Here is a 22,930-nt window from a genome sequence, read left to right as displayed (position 1 = left end):
ACTAATTCCCCCCAAACCTTACTTGTCTCTTGGTTCTTCATACCTCTTGTAACAACTCTTCAACCGAGTGTGCAAATCGGTCGGTCATCTCATCAATGAGCTGGGATCGGGCAATATCCACGCGGTTCATGATCGTGTACTCTTCCGAACAGAGGATGCTGTAGGTCTTACTGCAGGCCTCCAGCACGTCTGTCTCGATGTGCTTCTCCACCACCAGCCGGATCTGCTTCAGTAAGGCGTCCAAGTGCTTCTCCATGCGGCCTGCGCTGTACACGTCCAGGTCAAAGTACTGCGGGATCTGCAGCAGATTGGCTACTTTCTCCGAGTCCGCTTGATACTAAGACGACAAGGAGTTGAGAAAAAGAAAACGATTTAAGGCACAGAAGAAATTTTTTTTTTTTTTTTTTTTTTTTTTTTTAAAAGGGGAAAGCAATCAATCTCCAGGCTCTGCTTTGTTTCAGTTTCTCAGTAGGAAAAAAAAAACTGGTCAGTTTAAATTTACGTATTTAGCCAGCACACTTGACCGAAGCAGTAAGTATTTAAGTGCACCCCCTCAAGACGGCATAAACAAGCCCACAATCAAGTCTTTCCGCAAACAGACCACTCTTCCAGGCAAGTCATTAGTCACTAGCTCACCTCCTAGCTGAGCCTGTGCAGACTAATAAAAACCTCACCTTGGACAATAACATCGGCAGAGCCATGATGAAGTGCTCTGTCAGTTTGTTCTTATCATCTATCTGGGTCTTCCTCTCCTTCGCTGTCAGCACCTGCACAAGCAAAAAGAAAAATTACAGATCTTTATGCTAAAAACAGATGTATACACAATACACAGAAACAAACAAATAAAACAGAAACTAAGCAACTCTGAGATAACACAAATACAATACAATAGAGAAACAAATATATAAAACCCAGACAACTAGACACGTCAGCTTACCACACGCCTTATTTAATGCAATAAAATGCTAAAAGAACCCATTAACAGTGTATGGAGTGACCTACTCGTTTGCCTGTGCCTCTTCCAACAGGTGGGTGCGCCTCTGCCGCCTGCCGGATTGTACACACTGTCAGCTCGATCAGCGCACTTTCTTGCTTGTCTGACAACACTGAAGAAACAGATGGACAGAGTCGGAGCAAAGCAGAGAGGGAAACAAATGTGAAGAGAGAGATTAAAAGAGATCTGAATGGTCTTCCTGAAGCAGCCTGAAGGCCTTTTACAGGCTTCCACATAAAACAAGAAGTGAATGTGAGAGTGAGTCTTACTCTCTTCTCCCTGCACCGGCTCTTCCAGCAGGAGTTCAGTCATGCACTCCCAGTCTTTCAGCAGCTCCTGAGAACTTTCCCACAGCGAGTCAACCAGGTAAGCTGCATGCTCATGAAGCTACGCAAACAAAACACATTGAGAGAGACATGATGCAGGCAGGTTTTACAGCTGTTAAGCAGAACTTTAAGCTAAAATAAATGAGTTTTTTCATGATTAAAAGTTAAAATGCTGAAGTTAACTTGATCATATAGCAGCACTTGAACCAGTACTGAGCATTTTCTAAGAATCAGAGCGGAAACACAGCAAATAATGATTTAAAAATAAAAAATAAAGAAAACGGGGCATGTTTGGTCATTTTTTGAGTAAAATGTTTCAACATGGGCCTAAAAATGATCACAAGAAGAAATCGGAGACAAAAATACCATAAATAGTGACATTTCATAGCCCTGCAGTCTTGACAGTGTGGCCACTGAAAATCAATTATGTCATTTACTGGTGCGGTCAAAAATTCCAAAAACTCAGGATGGATGTAATTATTCCTCTACAAGCACATATAAGGTTTATTGGTGATTGATAGACCCAAGTAAGAAGATTGGGAAGGGAAAGGGAGTGGGTCTGGGACTTGTTGAATTTAGGACGCATCATCAGTAGTGTTCCTCTGGGTCTTAGAGTGTTTCGGTCTTTCACACTATACACCTTCACCAGAGGCGGCTGGCTGCAGGGTGATCAAACCAGAGCCTTCGTCCCATGCCCAATTATAGTTAGTGGTAAAAAGGCACACTTCTTGACTTTCTATTCACGGGCTCAGCAAGGATCCTTCTTGTTGCCTTCTGGACACTGGTGGAGTAGAAGGCCTTTTAACACATTTTCCCTGCTGTAGTCCAAAGCGATCTGCCCCATACTGGTAGATTATGTCTCCCATTTTCTCTCTCAACAATATTTTGACAACATTAGCATTTAGTGTGCGAATGTGCCGTGTTTATAGATTTACAATACCAAGCTCACAGCAAAGGGACATAAACATGACAAATCAATCCATCATGAGTACTGTATTCTGATGCAAGTACATGGTTGATTTTAAGCGTTACCTCACTCTCCAGAAAGAAGAGCACCAGCATGCGGATGAGATTCCCGTTGGGACTGCTCCTCCCTCTTCGCTTAGCCAGCGCTTCTTCGGCCCGTGGATCATGGCGACTGAACAATCTGACAGAGGAGATGGGAAACATATGGAAGTCAGACAGGTGAGGTAGAAACACTGACAAGGGAATGAAAACTGAGTTTTATGGCACTCATATCACTAAATTGAGAAGATGTCAGCTGGACTCACTTCCTGTGAAGAAACTCTCCAGCGGCAACAGCAACAGGCCGGTGAGCAGAGTAAACCAGGTGGTACACATTCTCACAGTCTTCATTGGACAAGGCGTCTTCACTGCCCCTGCATTGGCATAGCTGGCTTCACTCATATGCAGTCATGTCAAAGTCAACAACAGTGCATCTGACTTTGTAAACGCATTGCTTTGTGATGGGATCAACTTTAAAACCAAGATGTGGATATACCTGATAATCTCTGCAGAATATACTTAAGCTCTGGTTGACATGATAAACTAAATGTTGCTTGATGTCATGTTGGTACACTCACAACAGTTATTGATAAGAAACTGAAAAGTGGGTTGCAATAATGTGATATCTATGTGATTATGGGTGCAACAGAAAATGCTGTTAAAACACATACAATTATCCAACGTAGGCATGCAGAGAAGCACCAACGCAACTCACTGCAGGATAAGTGTAACCAGCCGGATCGCCTCTACGGCCACGTCATACTCCTTATCCAGTGTCATTGATACTATCCGGTCCTGCAAAAACAGACAGAATTGAAGAGCAGCTGGAATAAATAAACACAAAAGAAATCAGAAAACAAAACAAAAAGAAGACATAGTTTTGTTGTTTAGTGCAGCAAAAACAGGATTTATTCAAATTGCTTGCAATTTACCTTGAAGCGGTTAGTGAAAAGCTCTAGTTTGGGGAAAAGCTCTCGGTTTGTGTAGAGGTTCTGCAGAGCCTTCAGGCATTTCAGACGCACTTCCCCTTGCTGAAAATTCACAGGCGGTCAAAGGTGAGTGAACATAACAGGAAAGCTGGTATTAATGGGCTTAAGATCTACTAATCTAGGTCTGTGTTGCACCAAACTATCAACAAAGTCTTACAGCTAAAACTCTCCCACCACAATAAAGAGTTGTGTGACTGTGTGCTTACCCTATCATGTAGTGTCCAACCAACATATTTTAGATAACTGTCGTTAAGAAATGCATCGCTGTACATCTTCATCCACACACCGATTTCCTCAATGCAGATGGCTCTGATCTCAGCGATAGCATCCCTTGTAAGTGAAAAGAAAAATATCATTAGGAGCATGTTCTTTCTAGGATTCTTCACAATTATCAATATGATTAATCATTTTTGGAAACTATAAAATATAGATGAAGACCTGTACCTGTAGCGATGCACAAAGATGCCCTTAAAAATGGAGTTCATCATATTTTCTATTTCATCTTGGTTCTCTTGAAGCTGTTAAGAAAAGCACAAAGTTGAAGCAAATAATCAAATCTGACAAATTTCACGTAACAAAAGGAACATAAATGCTTTGAAATTTTTATTTAAATGTGTTCAAATCAGTATCCTATGGCAACTTAAAGACCTCTACAAATGAAATAATCAGCTTTAAATGTACTTAAATGGTCATAAACTTCATTTTTTAGTCTCCTGTCTGCTCAAATCAGACGCCATGAAACTGACACAAGACGGCGTTTGTCTTTTTATTAACATTTACTTGGTGCTTTTTACAATTGTTAAGCTGACATCATCAGATAAGTGCAAAGCTTGTTGTTTAGAGAAAAGAGATCAAACAGAACACCCTGCTCTTTCATGGAAAAAAGACAAACAAGAAAACGTCCATCTTATTGACTTCTCTGATCAGGATTTGGAGACACCGTCTCATAGGATGAACATCAGCTGACAAATCATTCACACATCACATCAAACACACTATGAAAACGCTGCCCAACCTCTTTCCTCTTCTGTAGCAGCAGTTCCAGCTTCTCGTTGGCACGTTTTCCAGCGATTTTGTTCCTTTCAGCCTCATACTGTCTTTGTGTGTTGTCCTGGTGTATGCTGAGGTTCAGTGCAACATTTACCAACGCCGTCATCAGCTTCATCGCTATGCAGAGACAAAAGTGTACACGCAAAACTCAGTCATAAATACACACCTGAAAGATTGTGGTAAACTTCTATCTCCTTAAAGAAAAATCTGTTTGCAAGTTTAGAAAACATTGTGCAACTGCAGGAGACAGAAAATCAGAATAAACTCTATGTTTCATAATAAGGTACAATCAGGTGTGTTAAACAAACAAACCCTTAAATAGTTTTACTGGGTTTACACACAAAGCTTCTTTTGATCATGAACATGCCAGAGTTTCTGTTGTCTGTTGCTTTCAGGAGTACCTGCTAATGTGGAGGTATGTCTGAAAGCTCGCACTTGAGAGTCGGACAGTCCAGTGAGGAGGGAGATCACGGTGTCCATCATGTACTCGTCATAGATGATGCTGTACTGACACTGGCGGATCAAAACACTAATGAACTCGCAGAAGTTGTAGCGGAACTTTTTCCACATTGGGCCTGGCATAGTCAGAGGATAATCCCCACTGTCCTGTTGAAGAAAGCAGAGCGATTGACATGATCTGCATTTTAGCTTGTGTGGACAGGCTTTTATAGACCTGAACATTAATAAAAGCATTTTGGAAGTATAGCTAGAGAAATTGTTTTCTCTACTTTCTTTTCAAACAGCAGGCAGAGTGTGAGAAAGATTAACGCTGCAACTTGAAATAAATCATGTCAGATTCATGCTTTTAGATCTCATTATTTTAGATTTACTCAGACTGAAATTTAAATCTGTGTTGCAGATGTGTGTAAAGGCTTAGAGGGATTGTGAGCAACCATAATTAAACTTCGTTTTTGGGTTAAGAGCTCATTTGTAACAAATGAAGGAAATCAAAACTCCTTTTATCTATTCGGCCACTTCTGTTTGTCATTCTCTGTACCGCATATTACATATTCTAACATAAATTTAGTTCAAAATGGTGAGATGTTACAAGATTATTCTTGCTATAATCAGAGCTCTACAACAGAAAACACTGTGCCTGTGTGAAGGATGTCTGTTTTCAGACACATTTACCTCATCAAACTCCTCTGTCATCTTACGGATGATCTCTGCATTCTGCATGTTCCTGAACATCTCAATCCTCACAGTGCCTGGTTACAGAACATTCAGATTTGCAGTTTTAGTTAGTTAAGACATGCACTGAACAACGAGAATAAAAAGAAGAGGCTGTATTGTCTCACCTTTGCAACCTGAGCATTGAATAAAAAAGTTGATGAGGTCCAGCAGTGCCAAGTCTCTGTCTTGTTTGTACGACTCGATCCAATCGTCCACCACCGACTGTTAACACACATTATCACAACAGTAAAAACTGTTCTCATCTCATTCCTTTATTTTCAATATTGGCTGTATCCTCACACAAGCAAAGAAGCTTAGAAAAGTTGGAATTCATCATCTACAACCATTTAAAATATGGTTAAATGTGAAAGCAACATTTTTCTTTTAACTAAACTCATTGATGAAAATATCTGACCTGCATAGCACTCTTGCCCAGTTTGACCACTTCAAACAGAGTGACGGGGTCTCCCCCATCTCCATTATGTTGCGCCACACCGTTTGCTTTCCCTCGCCCTCGGCTCATGCCCATTGTCTTGTCTATTGGAGACTTCCGTGGCTTCTTATTGGATGTCTGTAGCAGGACAAAACATTAATCATTAAGCAAAAAACAAAATACATACACACTGATTAACAAAAGCAGACATACAGAAGGGGATTATAAAAAAAAAATATCTTAATTGAAAAATATACAAGAACAAAGTGTTGTTGTTAAGCTGCTTTTTCTCAACAATGTCTCATGACAATCAAAAAGACTCATACCACTGGTTGTTTTCCAGGCCTCCCTCTCTTTTTTTTCCCTTTCATTTCTGGATCATCCATTTCAGTCATGTTCATACTTAAGCCAACTGCATCTGTTGCCCCAGACTCATTGGAGGAGTCCCTGAAAGAGTAAAACACACAATTCATCAATATTAAAGGCTTTTATCAAAGTTCAACTAAATGAACAAAACCTCTTTAAAAAAACATTGAGCATCTTGTGCATGTCACTTACTGTAGAACAGGAAGCTCAGAGGTGATCATCTTGGTCAGCAGGGGAGTTGTTGACCTGTGCAACTCTATGTTATGTTTTCAGAAGCGAGTCTGATTTAGGTGAGATGATGCGGGTACAGGATGAAGGTCTGGTAGGGCAGGGACGACAGGCCCCGGGATGGACTTTAGTCAACTTGCCAGGACTTAACTCTCTTCAGCTCCTGGTAAAATAAGAAGGAAGGAAGAAAAATGACATTTTGTAACCTTTAACCAGTTAACACACAGAGTCATGTAGTATTATGCCAAGTACAGAAAAGACAGCTGTTTCTCAGCAGGAAGAGTCGTCTTCTTCCAACTGGAAAGTTGGGAGATCGATTCCAGGCTTCCCCCGACTATGTGCCAAAGTGTTCTTGGACAAGACACTAAAACCCCAAGGTGCCCCCAGATGTGTCTATTGGGATATGAGTGTGTATGTCGCTTTGGATAAAAGCATCTGCTAAATGACTGTAGAATAGAATAGAATAGAATAGAATAGAACCCTGAAGGGAAATGACACGGTTCATGATTAAAACTGATTTAGAAATAAATCTGCAGCAAACTACTTTTTTGCTTAATTCAAGCTTTCATATACACATGGAAGCTGGAATTACAATTGAAGGCTCAGCATCCAGAGTGTCACTATTGTAAATGTCACTGGATGCAGACATAGACAATTCAATCTTTCATTTTGGTAAAATAGTCTGCAGAGGCGAAAACGGTGCAAGGAGGACACCAACTGGCCCATTTGAGAACTACAATAGCCACATATTGTGAGTCAGGTGGGGGGGTTTGTACACAACTGGACAAGTCAAACAAACCATGAGGAATTCTTTGAAGAAAAAAAAGAAAGAAAAACTACATTCCATGATAGTTATTTATGCTTCCTATACTAAATGTTGAGTAAAACTTGCATAACACTGCCTATACATCTTGGCTTTGTGGAAACAAGAGCAATAAAGGAAACACTTGTCATTAAATCGCAGATAGTTACAACCCAAAAAAAACCCCAAAAAACTTTTTTTGCAGTTATATCTAACAATCCAAATATTCTCATTCACAAAACTTGCAGCTGTGTTAATCATAATCTTATTTGTTACCCCTCATTACAAGCTAATGAGTCAAGGAAGAAGTCAAGTAGTACCAAAGTAAGCCAAAGATGGCAGTATGCTCCACAAAGTCCTTCGCCTTCAGCCCATCTCCAAACTGCTTAATTGGGTTTTAATGAAAGAAAACAGGGCTGGCAAAAATCAGCTTTGGCTCATTTAAGGCCCATCTTAGTTTCCTTTTCATTTTGTTCACCTACAAAGGATTTTAGGGGCCAATTTCCCACAGTGTGTGTGAAAGTGCATGCATGTGTGTTTGAAAGTTGGTCTGGGCAACAGTAGGGGGCAGGCTAAGAGAGTGTGTATTTAAATACTGTCTTCCAAACGGTGTTTGTAGTGTGGAATAACATGTGCATAAGAGGCCCCCATTTCATCATGCTCAACTACACACACACTTACACAGTAGACACACTGGCTGTGCTTTAGCTGAAAAGTATGTCAGATTAATAAAAGTGTGAAGTCCTGTTTAATGTTTACTTAGTTTTGATATGAGATCGAAAACAACCATATTCAAACTTTCAGGATTAACCTTAAAAGAAGAGATTTAAAGTGACTCGCTCACATGTACGCAAGCTTCTGATGGATTTGAACACCCCTGCAACATTATCAGAAACCAGCAAACAGACGCTGGTTTTGCTGACACTGCCGCTTGTATACAGAAAACAGTGAAGGAAGAAATCCCAAGAGTTCTTATTACAGCACTTTAGTACTTTTATGGACAAGACAGAAATCTTATGACATCTTAAAAGCCAAATTAACCCTTTTTCTCATACTTTTCTCAGTTTAATGTCAACACAGAAAGCTGGATGCAGGGATACTAAATCTTAATAAACAAACAGCTTAAATGTAAGAAACTTATGAAATTAACACTCTGGCACACATTTAGGAAAAGGTCAATACTTAAATGGTGGAAACATAACACTAGTGTCACCCTGCCACCCTCACCTCACTGGCTCTCTCCAGTTTAGTGTTCTAGAAAAGAAAGGTGTGAGGAAGTATATGTTGAGCTCTAAATGATCTGTGATCTGGGAAGATGATTGAAGTAAATCTGTTGCGGACTGGGCACTCAACAAAGACGATAGTAATGGTGAACTGTCATATAATGTATTCTAATCATCGTGAGTGATTTCAATTTGCAGATGAAACCCACTTCAAAAAATGCACAATGACAGCTGGAGCTGAAAACAAAATGTTAATTTGAGAGATGAATAAGTGATCACAAGTCTTATTCATCCACATCCATGAAGCTTCTGATGATAAAGAGAATATAAAAAGAGGAAGCGGGATTTATTGTATAACATCATCACAGTACCATCCACAAGCCGCCCCCCCGCACTTGACAGACTTCAGCGGCCAAACCTGGGTTTTCTTACCCTAACATGCTTTTTTCTTTTTATTATCAGATTATATTTCTTACAAGAGACAAAACCTAATAGCATTTGAAAAATTCGAATGTTATTTTTATTCTCAAACGACAAGCCAAACAAGAATAAACAGGAAACAAATATATGTGTGTGTGTTAATATGTTGCTGTAGTGTGTGCATAAGCTGAGACTCTGCCTGACCTTTCATCAACCAACAACTAAATAATCCTTAATGCACACAAGCTTTCCTTATTTTCTTGACTTTAGCACTCTCCCTCTTGGCTTTCTCACACCCGGACAAACACACACATAAGACTGTAGCAGCTTCAACAGGAGGCTATGAATAATTTGTAGCGAGTCTCCAGAACTGCTATACAGTTTTTTGGAGGGCATGATAGAGGCTGCCAACTGCTTTCACTTTGCACAACTCTGCTTCTCTCAGTGTAATTTCCCTTGTACTGTTGATACATATGAACACAAGCTCAGTATCAATTTAATCTCAATATTTAAAAGAAATCAAACAAGAAAAAACAATGAATGTGATTAAAATTGTTAGAACAGTATTGCGTGATGTCTATTTCTGAGCAACAGGGCAAAAAAAGGTAAACAGCCCTAACTGGGGCCAACAGGAATATTTGCCTTGGGCAAATAAACTGTGTTAAGGTAAATGGGAAGTATTGACAAGTTGTGTTACTTTTCTATACTGAAAAATGTCATTCGGCTTTGGCATCAAGTCTGTCTTCCAATCGCATGCTGTGTTCATCAGCTGTTGCCCAAAGTCTTCCCACCTTACCGCCAGTTTTTTCAATCTTTAAGTTGAATAAAAAGCCATCAGTTGGATTTGGATCGAGATGTTCTTCCAACTATGCAAGTTCAGCCAAGTTACTTGGAGAAAATAGTCAATTAACCATAACAGAACTAAACGGATGGCAAAAAAGTAGCCAATATGGTTACAAAGTGAAACATCAAAGAAATGTCCAACCAAATGTGGGATCAGGAGAAAAAAGCAACTTTATTTAATGACAAAACAGTTACTCTGGCGAAAATGAAATTCAGTTACAAACTTATTTTGGACCATAACAGTTTAAAGATTGTGGTTAAGTAATCGGTATGGAAGTATTAAAAAGAATGAAGAGGATTAGCATGCTTTAATAAAAAAATGTTCTACTTTCCAATTCAGAGTCAAGATTATTTATAATAGTTAAATTTAACTAGTATGATGGTAATATTTCAACTGTAAATACTAGTAATGATTTTAAACCATGCAAAGAACTCCAATGCAAGTAACGGACTATTACGTTTTTTTTTTTGTTTGTTTTATAACATTAATACAAGTTGATTATAACATTAAAAATGCCAATAATTTTGCAAGATATATGTATTTTGGCAAAAATGAGATTATAGGGATGGGAAATCGAATTGAAAAATCAAATATCTGGATTCTTTGCTTATTGATTTTAGAATAATTAAAAAAAATAAAAAAAATCAATTTTATAGTTTTAAAAAAAAAACTTAAAATTTTTTTGTAATTTTTCTTGTTTTTATTGATCTTTTGATTAGTCTTCTTTGCAGCAGAATGGTGGTATGGCTACTGTGTTTTTTCCTAATTGAAATCAAGAAAAACGAGCAAAAAATGTTTTGCACATTTAACAAAAATCAGCAATATTGAAAAATAGCAAGAATTGCAATTTAAATCAAATTGGCACCCAAAAAATCTGAATCAAATAGGGATCAAAAACATATCATAGCCCAACTAGCTTACACACTGTAGTTTATCAGTAGTTACAGCAACGTTAGCGCACTATACTTCTGTTTTCATGTTTGTCAAAAAGAGCAAACAAAAAAAACAACCATGCTGACAAAAAGTCAGTGGAACTGCATATCATTATGGATAAATACAAGATTTTTTATTCATATTCCAAAACCCATGCTTTAGTATGTTGTACTATCACAAATAATCACAGCCATGGTATGTTTTGTACTTTGATGAATCATAATCATCCAAATCCCTGTCTGGTTTTATAACAGTTGGATTTCCAGATAAGTTTGGACAAACAAGATTATTCAAAACTGATGGAAAAAAATCTCAGTCTAGGATTCTCCAAAAAGTGCAATGTCACCACTGTAAACTAATGTGTAGTCATGCAGGTGAGACAGAAACCACAAGGCAAAATATAAATTGTAAAAAACAACAATTGATCAAACATTTCTTGCACTATATGTAAATCTCTAAAAATATCATGGGAACATTCAGTTTAACCACCAAGTCAAAAGAAATAAAAAAAAAAAAATAAAAAATTAAAATTACAGGAATTTTTTGGGATTATATTAAAAGGATGCCTTGAAATCTAACACTGAACAATTAAGAAATATAATTAGTGTTACTAGTGACCATAAATCACAAAAGTTTTGGAAAAACATATTTGCCAGTACAGAAATTAAGATTACTGCATGACAATAAGCCATATTTAAAAATTATTTTAGAGTTTAAGATTTGACCTTGACTGAAATGTGTTCAGATGAAAACGTGCCATACAGAAGTCGTCAAAAACTGAAATCTCAAAAACATTTGACTGTGATAATAGATTTAGTACAAGCCTCACATCAGATAGTCAAAGGCAAGTGGATCTTTGTGCAGTCTTCTTCACACAAGTGCACATGAGAAATTTAACATCTGTGGCCACTCATGCTAAAACAGAAACATGTTTGACAGGAGTTATGACTGCTGCTTCAGAGAAGAGCCAAATGTTAACTTATAATCTGCAGAGTCACTTTATCCTCTGTGTGTGTACGCAATTGTGTGTGTACTGGTGTGTCTACTTAAGAGTGAGCACAAGGCAGAGACAACGAGTGAGCATCTGAGAGCCACTTAACATGCATGACATGTTCTCTGGGAGGCAGGCCTTCGTTGCTATAGCAACTAGTGTGGGTCATAAGCCCAGCAGTGATGGCACATTTGATTGGCTGAGTGGAGACAGGAGGGACCACAGTGAGGGGGGGAGAGCAAAAACAGCAAGGGACCAAGTTACAGATTGAGTCAATAGAACGTGAAATCTGCACTGGTTAAAGTTGTTTTCAAATAAGCTTTTGAGAAATCAGCATTGATTAGGGATTGGTATCAAAAACCAGGGCTAACCTAATGCTTAGCAGGGTATTTCAATAGCACCAATAAACTCAAAGATGAACGGTCCAGTTTGTAATTTGTATATTTTATATTTTACCTGCAACAATTGGTGGTATCTAATAATCATTTGTAGAATATTTGAGGTCAAACCTGGCCAAAATCTCCAAAGTATGGGTTCATGCTAACAAATGTAATTTAACAAAATGCAAAAATGGTGGTTGCATGTCACAGACTGAACCAATAAAATAAAAACCCAAGCTAAGCGCAACTTTCTAGACTGCATCAGCAAAGTAGCTTAAGTAACTAAAGTAGCTACTGGAGCCATGATGTCATGACAATAACAATAGTTATTTTTTAAAAAAAAAAAAACAACAACAACAACAGAACTATAACACAAAATTTTAGAAATGTCTGCATTTTATACTTTGCACTTATTCAACAGGATCAAATGAATCAGAACTCAAAGTTTTTGTAAAAGTCACACACAGACCCATGACCATGGCAATTCTATGGTAATTAGGGTTGCATCTAACAATTATTTTAATAGTTGACTAATATGTAAATAATTTTTTCGTTTAGTCATGATTATTTCAGTCACGCCGACCATCTGTGCCTCCAGTTTACACAGCTCTTTTTACAGGCTCCAGTATGTTTTACGCCACTGTCTTCATTTGCATCATAAGGATGACACCCTGATTCCCAGTCAGTCCTTTAGTAAGTTAAAAGAATGACTCCTGAACTAGTTGCACATTAAATTGAACCTTAACAGCTTACTACTAATTTATTTTGAAACATTCAAACTTAGCTATAGTGTCATATCCAAGCTATACAGAATTTGCCTCAAAAGGAAAACAAAATAAAATATTTTTTAACATTTTAATTTTCGTAGAATTACATTGAAATGATTATTTACATAATGAAAAAGCCTGTTTTGTAAGGTAAACAAGAGCCAGAATCCTTTTAAAAAATCCTGAATCCAAACGGTGATCCGGATCACCACCAAAATTAAATCACTTCTTCCTTTTCACATATTCAACAACTCCTTAACAGTTCATTAAAATCTATCCATACTTTTTGAGTCATCTCGAACACAAACTAACAGATAAACGCTGCTAAAACCATAACCTCTTTGGCAGAGGTAACAACAGCGCATCACTACTCGGTAATGCTAACTTGGCCTTCTGAATGCTGGAAACCATGACTCTGGGGTGCTTTTGTTTCAGATGCTCGTGCATAACTGTCGTGCTGTCATGGTATGCCAACTCTGCGTGGCAGAATACACATTTCACCTGTTTGACACTTTAAGCGTGAAATATTCCCAAACTTTGGAAATAGGTTGCGCCATCATCAGTTTGTTCTTCATTTTTTAAACAAAGACGCTGCAAAAAATGACAATACCACCCCAAGCAGAGTTCTTATACTGGCTGAAAAGTTGTGGTTGGTAAACGGTGTTACGTTGCCTGGCGCAGCATTTTATTAGCAAAGTCATTATGGGAGTTTATAACGTGACGCGTCGACAATGAAGTTTTGAGTTGATCAATTTTCATTGTCAACGTTGTCGACAAATCGTTGCAGCCTTAATGGTAATTGCATTAACAGTGCATCAGTGCAGCAGAGGCAGTAGAGTGTACTTCAAGGTAAAACAGAACGCTGCACAGACACAGACAAACAAGCAAGAAAACATAGCAGCCACTGTAAAGTTTGTTTCTTCAACTTGGCCACATTGTTGCTAACGTTTTGCTTGTCTTGGAGATATGAAAACAATGAAATCTTGTGTCACAGCTGTAGGCAAATGCAGACTGAGCATGCTCAATGTGCAAACTGTAACTTACAAGCTACCAATTCTACAAGTGAAATTGGCACGGTCTCTATTATTTACCAATGCTCCACACATGCCTGACCATTGCTTATTGGCTTATAAGTTCATTTTAGTACTGATGAAATTCTCATAATACCAATCCCAATGACTGTTGCTTTTAGTTAAAGTAAAATAGGTTTTGCTTCATTAGCAATGCCATCCATTGGCAAAAACTGGCACAGATGACTGGAGGATCTAAATACAGCTTAACCAGAAGAATTAGAAAGATGTGGATTCAACATTTAAAACAAGGCAAAACTGTAGCTATGTATTTAATATATATCATACCTTTGTTCACTTGGATACAGAAGAGTTAAGCTTGCTTTATATTCCACCCGAGCTCATTAAATAGCTGGATGGCTTAAGAAACTGACATCACCATTCTGAGCTCACATTAAGTTCATGTTACTAAACTAATAACAGAATGGAAATAAAATTACAGTGACTAACATCAATGCATGTAATAAAGGTAAAACCCAGATTGTTATGGGACAAAAATATATTGAGAGAGACATCGGTTGTGATGGTGGATGTTTTTACAGTGAAAAGCAAAATACAAAACTGGAAACTTAGAAATGAAGTATAACATAATACCTTTCACCAAAGTTGTCAAGGACTTTTTGTTTTCATAGCTGAAGATCACAAAAAGCACCAACACTAGTTTCATTATGAAATAAAAGTGATTACATTACACATCCAAACAAATCATGATAGCTCTGAACTGCAAGTACAGCTGAACTATGACAAAGACAAACATGGTCTCAAAACAGCATCTTTTATCATTCAGCTGGTTTAAGACAGAGACTTTTACCAACGGAAAGCTCATGCAGTGGATGGTCAGTCACACTTCTGTGCCCCTGCATCACTGCTTAGAGGGAGCAAATGACAGGTGTGGATGCACATAGCTTATCTCTGTCAAACAGGCCTGACATACTGATATTTGCAGCACCTCTACATCTTATTTTCAACTCTGTGTTCCTGATTGAACATTGCATGCTTTTACAAGATTTACAGGAAATCTGCAACATAAAAAAACCACCAGAAGCACAAATAATACTGAGACCCGATGGCATCAACTATGTCAGGTGCCAGAAAACCTATGGGAAATACTGAAAAGATGATTTAATTAAAAAAGCATTTGTCAAATCACAACTGAAAAAAGATTAAGACAACTAGGAAAAACACATCAGTTATGTTTTCATCATTCATCACTGAATTATTTTTTATAGCTTTACATATTTGTGTAAAATCTGTTTAAAATTCAAGCACTTTTTATTAATTTATACTTTATTTATGTGTGCTTTTCTTTTAATCCAGCCACAAAAACATGTAAAAGTATTCAGACTGTAAAGCAGGTCTAGTTGTGTATTCTTTACCATAAGTAGTGTCAAACGATTTTAACTACCACAAAGAGGATTTAACAGGTTGGAAGAATGTAGAGATTATAGCTTGCAGTTGCATTCTGCCCAGTTTACTTAATGGAAAATCTGCAGCTGCAAGTTTTTTTTTTCTTTCTAAAAACTCAGCCAACTCAGTCACACACACACACACACACACACACACACACACACACACACACACACACACACACACACACACACACACACACACACACACACACACACACACACACACACACACACACAATACACCACACGCAACTTCCCGCTGTTGGGTCCCTGCTGGCTGATTCTTCTGACAGCCATAACCTGCACTGCATCTGCTATAATTGCCTATCATCTCAAGAGATGTAGAGCGGCGAGTCCCTGTTTCCACCACTGAGAGCTGTAATAGTGCTGTGTTTGAAAGATACTGTGAAAAAACAGGAATAGATAACTCACTAACAACATTTAGAAGGATGGGGCAGAGGCTGCTTTCTCAGATGACATGACAGGAAATGAGACAGCATTGCTTAATTAAAGCAGAATACAGCATATTATTAACTGTTACTGGTTGGATAAGTAAATGGTGTTTAAATTAAATAAACACACCTAAAAAAAAAAAAGAATAAACATATAAAAGAACTAAATACATCCTGAATGAAATTTGGAGAGCAGAACAAAACCAGGCATGTCCACTAAGCAATGGCTTCACTGGCATGTTAAACATTGTTTGTGGTGCCTCTGAAGACAGCAGGTTGAACCCAAAACATCCAAATATGCTGTCAGTAAGAGCAGAAAGAAATTCAAACTCTACATTATGGAAGCTACCAGAACTGGACTCAAAATTACTTAAAATGCAGAAAAACAAGTCACTAAAACAGCTTTGAGCCATTACATTTATTCTGAAGAAGTAGAATATACCGATGACAAAATAGAAAATAAACAGAATACACACACACATGCTCACGAGGCTTGGGCAACTGGCGGGACATCTTTTCGTTGTGGGTTTAGACAAATGCTTTTAGAAAAATGCTGTGTTGCCTACAGAGTTCACAATACGAGATTTTCACCCATTTATTTAAGAGTTTATCACATAGACATTTTTTTTTAATGAATGCAAAAATAACATTTTTTTTTTTGTGAAATTAGAAGAAATTTGGCTCAACATAGCTGCTAAATAATCATATAGCCTCAAGAAAAAAAAATAAAAAAAATTCAGTAATACATTGTAAACATCACAACTGCAATCCCTCAACGTGTCAATTATTCAAACTGTTGAAAATGAAGAGAAAATTACATTAATCTCAACAAGAATAAGCCATTTTGGCTGAGTAAAAATAAAATAATCATTATGGAAACAAAAATCAATGACCTTAAAAGAAAAGCTTCTGCAAGTAAAAGTCAATTCAGAGAAGTCTGTCCACTATCTCACTAAATCCTCACCGGAGAAAACTGAGCTCAAAGGGAGAGGATTTTACTTCCTCTTTTCTATTACAGCCATAAGCAAGGCAAAGCTTCATCTGACTACCACATGATAAGTGTTCCAGTCTCTCTACAGCACAGCAACTTATTTCCAAAGACCAAGGTTGCATCAAGAATAGGCTGAAGCTTATTAACCTTTTACAACTATGTATGATAATTATGCAACCTGATCCCTTCTTATGACTGATCAAACATTTTGCTTGCACAGATTGACATGATCTTCAAAGCACTTGCCTTGACAAAGTAGTTTTCCATTTCAACAAATCCAGAACAAATCTCAAATTAAACATTGTCTGGCATTTTACCACTCAGTGTCTTTTAAGAATATTTGGTCCAAGTCAGACTCTGTTATTATTTCTAACAATAAAGCAACCCCTGCATCCTGCTGTCCTACACATCACTTTATGACAGCATCAAGATTTAAGGACAAAGAGGCAGAGCCAGGTGTCTCTGCTGTTCTATGATTGATACCCATCAAGTATCAGACCAATACCAGGGGTGAACACTGGCTGCTTGAGGAATCCTTAACCCTGGGTGGATTTAAACAGATTACATTAACTTGAACCTTGGTGGATCTGGTGACATGAAGGTCATCGTGTTGCCACAAAATGAGAATGAAACCTCTAGATGGACATCAAAGTCCTGAATGAACAAAGAATGACTTCTATCTTCACTGCATGCATGTCTGCATTAAATGAAATAATAATAAAAAAGAAATAAAATCTCTTTGTAAAACATAGCTGTTTTCAACAAATGCCAGAGGCTTGAACTCTAAAACTAAAATGTGTACAAAGAAAACTTTTCAGGAAGACCACCTGGTTCAATCCAGACTTCAGACTTCTGGTGTTTTCACGTGCACTGCTGCAGGTAAAGCAAGACAATCAATCTGCAATCAAGTCAGGAAGCTTAATGTGTAGGTCTGAGCTGGAAGAGCCAGTTTCCTCACAACTACCACTGCACAGGCTGCCAATTAGCTTTGCTGTTTCTGCAGACACACTGTGATATTTCAGACTTGCGGCGTAAATAGAGTTAATCATGGAGATGATGATTTATGGAATGTAATAGCAGGTTCACTAGTGGCAATTATCCTCATCAGACTCTCATTATAATGAGCCAATGCCTTTAAAAGGATTTCATTTATGAAACTGAAAAGCACTGAGGTCAGTATATCATAGCCTGGCCTCATAGTCAACAGAAGAAATTTATATGTAAATTAATTATTAAAAATTGAAAACATGGCTAGCAACACTTCAACGAATCCAAGGTCATGTACTAAGTCTGCAATACAAAGAGGTGGTTAAGTAAAATATAAAAAAGATACACTTCATATAGAGAAATGATTTAGGAGCTGAGTAACAGCTAATGAGCTTCTATGATCACATTTAATAGTATAGCAGCTACAATTACAAACCGCCAGAGGAAAACATACAAATCTAACATTTTTTCAGTTTTCAGAGCCTCTCTGTCGATGTGCCAACATATAATCAACAGTACACTGAATATAAGCATCCCAGTTTGAACATTCTGCGGCTGCACAACTTAAGTATCACTGTTAGTAAAAACATGTCAACTTTAAATATTTCATTTATCCCAGAACACTTCTACTATTCATGCTCTCCACCAGCTATGTTATCTGATAAAAATGCATCAGCCTCCATCAGATAGGGTTGTGATCTTCCACATGCTGGTATCTGATTTCAAGAGGCATAACTCAGATCTGTAAAATACATCATGGTGGTGGGATGTGGGGTGAGGCTGGCTTGAGGGTCAAACTGAGTAGCAAATACAGTTTAAAACTTTAAGCATCTTTGGTTAATATTTAAAGAGTGTGGTGGTAGGCTCAAACCTTTCGAGTGCCTTGTCATCTAGTCATTTAATTTTAAATACTATGGGGATCAGGCATTGTTATTTCCAGATTTACTCTATTCTTGCTCATTCACACCACAGCTGAGCATCAATACTGTTGCACTCATTTTTCACACAATTACTTTTCTAAAGGCTCCAATTTGATTAGACTCCCAGTGTAATTCCTCATGGAAAAGTGAAGTACCAAAAGCTTGGACTGCAACAAGAGACTAATAGGGATAAAATTTCAGGCAACCACATGAAATGGTTTATTTTAGTAAAAACACATTTTGAATAGTTGAATTGAAACGTATCACTCGAATCAAGACTGAGTTGAAGAGTAAAATCAAATTTGTGCTTTTAAGTTTAACACTTTAACTTTCATTGTAACTATGAAGATAAAAAAAAAAAAAAAGCTAAGTGATGAAACACGTGAAAAAGTCATAGAAGGCATAGAAGAAGACAAGAACTCTATTGAAGGGATAAAGATAATTAAACCTGATGCCGGATATCTCAGCTCAGAGGGGACAAAAGACAAAGAAATACACTGCCACGTGTGTGGAAAAAGGAACAGAAACAGACAAGATGAGATTTGTATATGCTGCATAAATAACTGCCAAAAAAAAAAAAGAAGTGTGAGACTGAATGTGTACATCATATTCGAGCAATTCTTTTAAATCATAGGGTTGCACCTAAATTGCATTACATCTCAAATACTTGCCCATCAACATATTCATATGCTTGTATATTTGGTATTCTTTTCCAATAAATCATCTGAAGAAAGGCAGCATGAGCTGGATTAAAACTCAAGCCTGTTACATACTCCACGAGAAGCGAGAACTTTTTTCTTGTTCTCGAGGCTCCGAGAAGAAAATTACGTCACTTTGTTCTCGCCGACGTGTTTGAGGACAGTTCTTGACACCGGGCTGGCAAAACTTTTTTCTTGAAGGACTGCGAGAAGTATCGTGTGATTGGTCGGACATTGGAGGTGGGCGTCGTTAACAAAGAGAAAGCATGAAGCGGAGTTGCTGCTTCCGTGTGTTTGCTGTTGCCAGCAAAACGGATTGTTTTAATAAAACAGCTTATCGAGGTGGTGAGAAAGTACGAACATTTTTACATGTGGCAATAAAACACTCGGACCCAGCCGCGTGCACAACCCGCCCTGCCGCGGACGAAGCTGCTCATTAAATATGAAACTAGAAAAGCATGCAGAGAGCGGAAACCTCCGCCAAGCACAATGTTTAAGAATCCTTTTAAAACATTCCTGGATCCAAACGGTGATCTTGATCACCACCAGAATTTAATCAGTTCTTCATTTTTACATTTGCAACAACTCTTGAAATATTTATAAAATCCCTCCGTAACCTTTTAAGTTATCTTAAGCAAAAAGACGCCGGGGAAAACAACCTCCTCGGCGGAGGTAACAACCGGGCTCATTGCACATAAAGCAGACATCTGCCCCCTGCAGTGATCCCTCCCCGCTGCAGACTTGCTTCTCGTGGAGTATGTATGGACCTGCCAAACAAGACGTTTTTTCTTGTTCTTGCAGCCTCGAGAACAAGAACTCAGTTCTTGCTTCTCGTGGAGTATGTAACAGGCTTAACACTTGCAAGCACAAATCAAAATAAAAACAAAGTAACGTCAAAGCTAAACCAAGAAAAAAAAAAGACCTGAAAAGTATTTTCTTTGGTACAAGGTTGGTTGACTACACCTGCTTTGTTTTGTCGGGGGAAATAGAAAGGAAGCGTTTACTGAATAATAGCTACCTTTTAAAATGAATTTGGTGTGATGAACTGCTCAGCTAAGATGAGAATCTGTTTCCCAACTACTGATTATTTTGTCTGTATTCTAGTAGTCAAACACATTGCTGCTTACAATGAAATCAAAACAAATGATGGGAATGTTGTAGCGCTCTCCTCTACCACCTGAAAAAACCCTCCATAATTAAGGTTAACCAGAGTATGACTTGTATGCTTGAACCACAATTGATCCCGCTGGGCCACAACTACAATCTGAACACCAAGACAACAACTGTATTTCATCATGCTGCCACCCTCCATACATGCTGAGACCAATGATCCTCAGCCTTATAATGTAAGAAAGCCTTGAGGCTGACTGCGGCTGCCTGGTTTAACCAGATTATGATTACGTCACAGGGGAGATCCGTCCAACACAGAGAGGCATGGTCAGAAACAGCCATGGTACACACACAGACACACACAGAGATGCACATTAACACACCCATCTGTTGTTGCCACAAACTACTGTATGTTGATATTCTGGCACACAAGACGCCTGATCTTGGCAGAGAGGAGGGGTAGGGGAAAGATGCTGTGTGAACTGCACAGACTGATACGATCTCGATTGAAAACCATTTTGTTTTATAATTTCATCAGAACTATCTCTGGGAACAAAGAATAAATAGAACTTAAGAAAAAAGAAAAAGATCAAGGCTATGGAAGAGCATAGCAGAGCGAGGAAATATTTCTCCTAATCAGTGTGCAATGGCTGCCTGCTTTCAGCGGACTCAAAATGGAGCCGAGAGTGAAGAGTGAAGAGTGAAGGAGGGGGGCTTGGGGGCAAATGGATGGAGGTGTAAGTCGGGGGGGGGGGGGGGGGGGCAGGCAAAAAGTAGGGAGAGGTGGGTGCTGGGGAAGGAGCCGAAGAAAAACATACCAATTTGTTCTGCTTGTCTGTCTTTTGCACCTTGGCCTAGATTTTCAGTCTTGATCACATTCACTTCTAATAAAGGGTAAGAGGGGGGGGGGAAATAGCCAGATGAGAGCAGGACAATGACACACACACATACAAACACACACGCAGACTGTCAGACACAGTCCCTATTAAGGCTATTAGTCTTCACACCCATCATTACTTCCTAATCATCCTGCAGAATGTCGAAGAACTCAGAAAAGCAGGAGAAGCTTGTGTGCAGACAGATGTCAAAGAGAGAAAAAAAAGAAGGGGAGGGTGGCAAACAAAACTGCCATCCAGCAATAATGTACAAGGCGCTGAGAGGGAAAATGACTTAAGATATAGACTATAGACTGCAGCTGAAAGTAATTAGAAAGTTGATATAAAAACAATCAAATAAAAATCTCAACCAGAACATGATTTAAAATGTAAATAAAAACAAAAATGAAAACACAACACCTTTGTGTACCGGTGTTATTTGACGGTTTAAAATAGGAATCCTCAATCCAGGTCCTCAAGGACCAATGCCCTGCAGGTTTTCCAAGCGTTCCAGCTGCAATACACCTGATTCAAATCAACGTGTATTTAGCAGACGTATGCAAAGCTTGTCTGAGTCTGATGTGTTCCAGCAGGGACACTGGGAAAACCTACAGGACACCAGTCCTTGAGGACCAGGATTGAGGATCCCTGGTTTAAAAGATCAAGAAACCAATTGAGACATACAGATTTAATTAAGCAACAACTTGAAGAAAACTATTAAAGTTAATTGTAATAAAACATGTTGTAACCATGTTGATGATCCATCATTTTATTTGTTAAAATATAAGATTTTCATCATCTAAAGTAAATGTATCATGAGTTTTCAAGATAGTTAGAAAGAAGATAAATAAACATTTGTTTTGTTTAGTTTATTTGATTAAGAAAGTATGCAATATATTATATACAATATACAATATAATATATATTATATATTACATATTAAGATATCACTGAAAATTATCATTGGTGTCAGCCTGAGTTGGATGCCAATTTTAGAGTTTGAGCCCTTTTATTTTAGTAGCAGGTCTCTGACAGTTGTAGTTGTTAAGTTGGTTGGGTTCAGGGCATAAAGCCAACTGCTTGGCTTCACCATCACGAATGAACATACTGCATGAGAACCGAGTCCAGGTTGTATTTGTATTGTATTAGAAGCAGTTATGGGTCTTTCACTGTTACAAAGTTTAGTTGTGTCTGTATAATTACATGCAGCAAACTGAATAGACACTGCACATACATAAGCAGATAGGTAAACACCAATCAAATAAATAAACTAGCATGGGGATGACATTTGCTCTAACTATAAATGGATTTAGAAAGCAGGTTACTAAGGCTATGTTCACACTGCAGGGCTTGCTGCTCATATCGGATGTTTTTGTGAAATCCGAATTTTTTTTAAAGTCCGTTCACATTTCCGATCAAATGTAACTTGTATGTGATCTCCTGTATGAACCTCATGCGCACCAGAAGCGCCCCGCATGCGTAGAAGACAGCGAC

General features: G+C 38.1%; 1 protein-coding gene across 2 annotated transcripts in view; it reads right to left on the bottom strand.

The window, feature by feature from the left end:
* The window catches only part of stag1a (STAG1 cohesin complex component a), a 39,156-nt gene that overhangs the window by 5,780 nt on the left and 10,446 nt on the right, over positions 1–22,930 (bottom strand). For both annotated transcript variants that reach the window (XM_079262432.1, XM_079262433.1), the window contains exons 2-18: positions 6,529–6,727; positions 6,297–6,417; positions 5,953–6,108; positions 5,663–5,759; positions 5,496–5,572; positions 4,766–4,970; positions 4,330–4,481; positions 3,759–3,832; positions 3,521–3,644; positions 3,258–3,356; positions 3,041–3,120; positions 2,592–2,699; positions 2,353–2,467; positions 1,264–1,381; positions 1,003–1,106; positions 675–767; positions 44–337 (exon numbers count right to left, since the gene is read on the bottom strand). In XM_079262432.1, the coding sequence (XP_079118558.1) occupies positions 44–337; positions 675–767; positions 1,003–1,106; positions 1,264–1,381; positions 2,353–2,467; positions 2,592–2,699; positions 3,041–3,120; positions 3,258–3,356; positions 3,521–3,644; positions 3,759–3,832; positions 4,330–4,481; positions 4,766–4,970; positions 5,496–5,572; positions 5,663–5,759; positions 5,953–6,108; positions 6,297–6,417; positions 6,529–6,557 (2,046 nt within the window). In that variant the 5' untranslated portion in view covers positions 6,558–6,727. The remainder of the gene's footprint in view (positions 1–43; positions 338–674; positions 768–1,002; positions 1,107–1,263; positions 1,382–2,352; positions 2,468–2,591; positions 2,700–3,040; positions 3,121–3,257; positions 3,357–3,520; positions 3,645–3,758; positions 3,833–4,329; positions 4,482–4,765; positions 4,971–5,495; positions 5,573–5,662; positions 5,760–5,952; positions 6,109–6,296; positions 6,418–6,528; positions 6,728–22,930) is intronic.

This window comes from Telmatherina bonti (genome assembly GCF_933228915.1).
Source record: "Telmatherina bonti genome assembly, chromosome: 22".
NCBI classification, from domain to species: domain Eukaryota; kingdom Metazoa; phylum Chordata; class Actinopteri; order Atheriniformes; family Telmatherinidae; genus Telmatherina; species Telmatherina bonti.
This window is presented reverse-complemented; position numbering and strand designations above follow the sequence as displayed.